General features: G+C 34.8%; 1 protein-coding gene across 1 annotated transcript; it reads left to right on the forward strand.

Annotated features, from left to right (window-relative positions):
• The first annotated feature begins 640 nt into the window (after window positions 1-640).
• On the forward strand, window positions 641-5,074 carry LOC133830112 (4-coumarate--CoA ligase-like 9). The gene is made up of 6 exons (XM_062260028.1): window positions 641-1,798; window positions 2,794-2,983; window positions 4,050-4,195; window positions 4,315-4,382; window positions 4,466-4,568; window positions 4,662-5,074. The coding sequence occupies exons 1-6, from the start codon at window positions 737-739 to the stop codon at window positions 4,785-4,787; spliced, it is 1,695 nt and encodes a 564-aa protein (XP_062116012.1). The 5' UTR covers window positions 641-736; the 3' UTR covers window positions 4,788-5,074.
• Window positions 5,075-5,519: the final 445 nt, after the last annotated feature.

The raw sequence follows: 5,519 nt of genomic DNA on the forward strand, positions 1-5,519 counted from the left end.
TTAAAAGAAATTCTGTAAAGATTTTTGAGAAATGTCTACCACCGTATAAAGTAGATTCACTACAGGGCAATTCAATATCGAGACCTACACAATTTAATTTAATAATAAATATAGAATATTACTAATCAAGAGCATTTAAGATCATTTCAATTAGAATATGTAAATATTGTACTATATTTGATATAAAAAATCAATATGATATATTTTGATATAATTTTTAGTATTATAGTCCAATATGCAATTATAAAAATTGATGCAAAATTAATCTTTCATTAATATTTATTTGACTGAAAATATATAAAAAGTAATTATTTTTCTTTATAGTTTATTATTAATAGTTATAAAAAAATAATAAAAGAAAAAATCTAGTAATTAATATAATAATAAAATAATAAAAATAAATAAATATAGTATTTATGGCATATTATCTGACAAATTTAGCATAATTTTTAAGCAATGTAAAATTTAGAACAATTTATTTTGTAAAACAGTATATATTTTAGCAATATATCACGGAGATGCTCCAAGTTGCCTAACGACAACCGTCAACCGTCAAGAGATATATATATATATATTTATATATGAGAGTCAATAAAACAGGCTTGGTCAAACCTTAATAAAAGTCAGAACATATATAGCTCACCACGTCGAATTCTCCTTTTAATACTTTGTCTGAACTCTGAACTGAAACAGTTTCGTTAAAAACAGAGAGAGAGCTTTCAAACACGAAACTGCCATGGCGAAAGAGACGAATCACAGCCGTTGGATTGATCCCAAAAGTGGATTCTGCCCAGATACGAAGATCTTCCATAGCCTCCGACCGCCGGTTCCGCTACCACCTCTCTCTAAACCCCTCTCTCTCACCGAGTACGCTCTCTCTCTCCTCCAGTCCTATGCATCCAAGGAAACCCAAGCCACCACCACTGCTCTCATCGACCTCTCCTCCGGCGTCCACGTGTCCTACTCCCATTTGCTTCGCCAAATTCGCTCTCTCGCTCTCTCTCTTAAATCCCAATTCCCTTTTCTCTCTAAAGATGGTGGCCACCGCACCACAACCACCCCAACTGCCTTCGTCCTCTGCCCCACCTCCCTGCATGTCCCTGTCGTTTACTTCGCTCTCATGTCGCTCGGCGTTGTCGTTTCGCCTGCCAATCCGGTAGGCTCCGACTCGGACGTCACTCACCAGGTCCAACTCACTCGACCCGCCATCGCCTTCGCCACCTCATCTACCGCCCGAAAGCTCCCTCCTTCTCTCCCCACCATCCTCCTCGACTCGCCCGAGTTCCTCTCCATGCTCGACCGACCCGACACGGGAGACTTGTTTGAACCGGTCCACCAGACTGACACGGCGGCGATTCTCTACTCCTCCGGGACGACCGGGCGAGTGAAGGGTGTTGCTTTGACTCATCGGAATCTCATCGCCATACTCACCGGCTACCACGAGCTGCGGCTCGAGCCGGCTGACCCGAGCGTGCCTGAGCCGCATCCGGTGTCACTTTTTTTCCTGCCACTGTTTCACGTGTTCGGATTCTTCATGCTGGCGAGGGCGGTGGCTCTGGGGGAGACGTTGGTTCTGATGGAGAGGTTCGATTTTGAACCGATGCTTAGGGCCGTGGAGAAGTACAAGGTAACGTACATGCCAGTGTCGCCGCCGCTCGTGGTGGCGCTTGTTAACTCGGAGCTCGCTAGGAAGTACGACCTGAGCTCGCTCCGGCTGCTCGGATGCGGCGGCGCGCCGCTTGGCGAGGAGACTATCAAGAGTTTCAATGCCAAATACCCGAACGTGGAAATCACACAGGTCAGTTTAACTTATTAGTAGAAATGGATATTATTCAAACTTGAAGGACTTAAGTGATATAAATATAAATAAACTTTAGTTTTCGTGACGAATACAGAGAAGAAAAAAAATCAGGGGCTAAATTGAAAATAAAACTTTATAATTTTTAGTTTTGTTAGAGACTATAATTATTTTAAGACTAACGATTGGGATTTGTTTTTCATGCATACTTATCATCATTTTAGTTTGTACCCTTTATTTATTTGAGCTGTATTTGGTACTTTATATGCTCTATGCCCTATGCCCTATGCCCAAGTGTACCAATAGTGGTACACCCTTTTCATATGTTGGATAACAGTAATGTTTCCTAGCATTTTCTCTATGGTTTCTTTTGTAAATTGTTATTTTTATTTTTTCCCATTAAAATATTTACTCTTTATTTTTGTCCTCCTATGTACTATTAAAAAATTATTTGATGGCTCCACTTCTTTGGATTTTTGTTGATGTTTTGATATAATTTGATTGGTGTAAAATCAATGAAATAGATGTGCTACTTGTCACAGATGAAAGTCCTTTGTCCCCACTCTAGCTATTGCTCCTCTTCTTCTTATGGCCATACACACACATAATAGAAAAAGAAAGCCACGTTCTAGTGAAACTATTCAAATCAAAGTTCATTATTGGGATCCTTCCCATCACATCTATAGGCTGGGCTTTTTTAAGATGGCCTTTTGGGCCCTAATTAATGAAGGGTGAAAATGGAAAGTTAGGACAATGACTGACTCTGTTCTGAAAAATGACTGAATCTTAAGCATAGAAAAGATACACTTGATATGCATGGAAACCAAGTGTTGAATATAAATATTAAATAGAGGAACCGAAGTCAAATAACTTATCTACATATTTTCTCAATTCTCTTAATTATCTTAAATGACAATAATTAAAATAGTTGTAGAAAAGTTGGAAATAGGAAAAATTGGTTGAATAATCGAGTGATATTGTTGTTATTATGGCAGGGGTATGGTTTGACCGAGAGTGCAGGGTCAGTGACCAGAATGCTAGGTGAAGAAGAGACAAAGAGGTATGCTTCGGTGGGTCGTTTAGCAGAGAACATGGAAGCCAAGATTGTTGATCCTGATACTTCTCAACCATTGCCTCCTGGAAAAAGAGGAGAGCTTTGGCTTAGAGGTCCACTCATTATGAAAGGTATGATAATACAACTTTCTTGGAGAATTGGATAAAGTTTATTGATCCAAAGTATACACTAAAATATTACACCACCTATCACAATTTTTAAAAATAAGTAATTATATGTGTACTTAAATTATGCACTCAAACATTACTCACAGGGATGTGTCAATGCTTTTTAAAACAATAAAACTCAATTTTAATAGACTTCGTGTAATATTTATGTGCATATATTTTGTGCACATATCATCACTCTTTTAAAATAATAGGACCCATTCTTTTAAAAAAAGCAGCACTACATTACTGTGTAATGAATGGGTGCATATTTTGGTTGCACTCTAATAAAGTGCTTTAAAAGTGGTGTATATCTATTTTTTAGGTCATCTTCATAAAATTGAACTCCAATGGTAGTCTAAAATATGTGTCAAATTTAGCACAAAATATAGCATGATTCAAATTTAGCTCACAATAAATATCACATTTTTTAATTACATCTTTTCCACTCATTAATACAATTTATTAATTTTTTAACTTTTAGTTTATTTTTTCATAAAAAAAATTAATTTTTTTATATTTTCAATAAACATTAATAGTTATAGTCACTTTTTTTTAGTTAGTTTGCACCTTGTGCATTGGAGTACAAATACAAAAAATGGGTCAAATATATCATTGACACATATTTTAGGCTAAATTTATCACAAATTATACACCATCAAATGGAGATAGTCTTATTACTCATTTTTATAACACAATTTTGTTGTAAATGATATTAGAAAATTTAATCCAACAAATTAAATATATATTTTTTAGTAAAAAATAACTTAATTTTATTAAAAAATTTGTAAAGAAGTTCATTCTATCCAATCTTTATTTCTGGTAAGAAAAAAAATTACTGTTTTGCTTTGGTCTTTTTTTTTTATATAATTTATTGTCGACAAATGATAAATTGATGAATGCAATGTTCTTTCTATTATTTTCTTTAAACCAATCATATCGAATCATACTGTGTAAACGTGGCCATATATCATTATTAGTAGAAGTATTTGATTTTCTGCATTGTGATTGTGCCATTCCATTGGTGCAGGTTATGTTGGTGATGAAAAGGCAACAGCTGAGACTTTGGACTCAGAGGGATGGCTTAAGACTGGTGATCTTTGTATGTTTGATTCTGAAGGGTGTCTCTACATAGTCGACAGATTAAAAGAACTGATCAAATATAAGGCTTATCAGGTGACTGTAAATAAAATATAAGATATTATTAATTACAACTAGACAAAGTTGAAGAAAAAAAAGTTTGATTTTGATCTTCAATTTAGTCTGTTCTAATGTAATAAATGTCTTTGCTGCAGGTCCCACCTGCTGAATTGGAACATTTACTTCACTCTCATCCTGACATTGTTGATGCAGCTGTGATTCCGTAACTACTTGGAATTTTTAAACTGTGATCTTAAAATTTATGCTAAGTTTAGTTTCTGATAAAAAGTTTTTTTTGTTTATCAGATATCCTGATGAAGTAGCAGGACAGCTTCCCATGGCCTATGTTGTGAGAAAGCCTGGAAGCAATCTCACTGAAGCTCAAGTTATGGATTTTGTTGCCCAAAAGGCAAGCTATATGCTTATCACTACTAAACTAGTTCACCATAATCCTTTCATTACTGCCCTCTTACACCAGAGTTGTGTTTGTTTGTTCTTACAGGTTGCTCCATACAAGAAGGTGCGGCGGGTTGCGTTTATCAGCGCCATTCCAAAATCTCCGGCGGGAAAGATCTTGAGGAGGGAACTGGTCAATCATGCTTTGTCTAAGGGTTCATCTAAGTTATGATCATCCATTTTGCTCAAGAAGGCTTGCCCTCTTCAACAACTGCATTGGTTGCTTCTTAAGTTAGTCTTTTTGTGATCATTGGTCATTACATCATTTTAGGAAATGCTGAGAAATCGTTATCAGTGAGTTACTAGCAAAATCTTATAAGAGGTTTTGTAATAAAATCATTTTTGTAACCTCTGTAGGTTTCATTCTTTGTGTATTTGCTAGTATTTTATAAGTTCATTGTTCAAACATTGAAGACCTATTCACGGTGATGAATCTCAACTTCTTTATTCCGTCTTCTATTTCTCTTTCTTTATTTTTTTTGTTTTATTTATTTATGAGATTATACTATTTTAATACCTTGTTTGCCTTGGTACTAGCCTACACCGTTCTAATTTAATTAATACCAAAATATTACCCTCTATTTACAATTCAAAATTGAGCATAATTTTGATTAAACTTATTTTTATATATTAAAGGATTTATACATTGTTGGATTCTGTATTTTGTTCAATTATTTTTTAGACTTTTTGTTCTGACAAATTACTTTTTGGATTTTATTTTTATAAAATGGTTCAAATAGAGACCTCTAAACTTAATTTTTGTCAAAGTTTTTGTACTAAAATCACAAATAATTCACCAAACTAATAATCCATAACAAAATCACAATCATTCTGTCTAATAGTTGTCTTGTCATATTCAATTTTGTCTTCATCAAAATTGGGTTTAGGGTCTATTTGAACAATT

The sequence above is a fragment of the Humulus lupulus genome, chromosome 4, assembly GCF_963169125.1.
Source record: "Humulus lupulus chromosome 4, drHumLupu1.1, whole genome shotgun sequence".
NCBI classification, from domain to species: Eukaryota; Viridiplantae; Streptophyta; class Magnoliopsida; order Rosales; family Cannabaceae; genus Humulus; species Humulus lupulus.

Bases quoted from the DNA above. Each gene is read 5' to 3' on its own strand.
- LOC133830112 (XM_062260028.1), top strand. From the start codon at position 737: ATGGCGAAAGAGACGAATCACAGCCGTTGGATTGATCCCAAAAGTGGA. The intron at 2,984-4,049 runs GTATGATAATAC...CCATTGGTGCAG, and splicing joins AGGTCCACTCATTATGAAAG to GTTATGTTGGTGATGAAAAG. The intron at 4,569-4,661 runs GCAAGCTATATG...TTGTTCTTACAG, and splicing joins TGGATTTTGTTGCCCAAAAG to GTTGCTCCATACAAGAAGGT.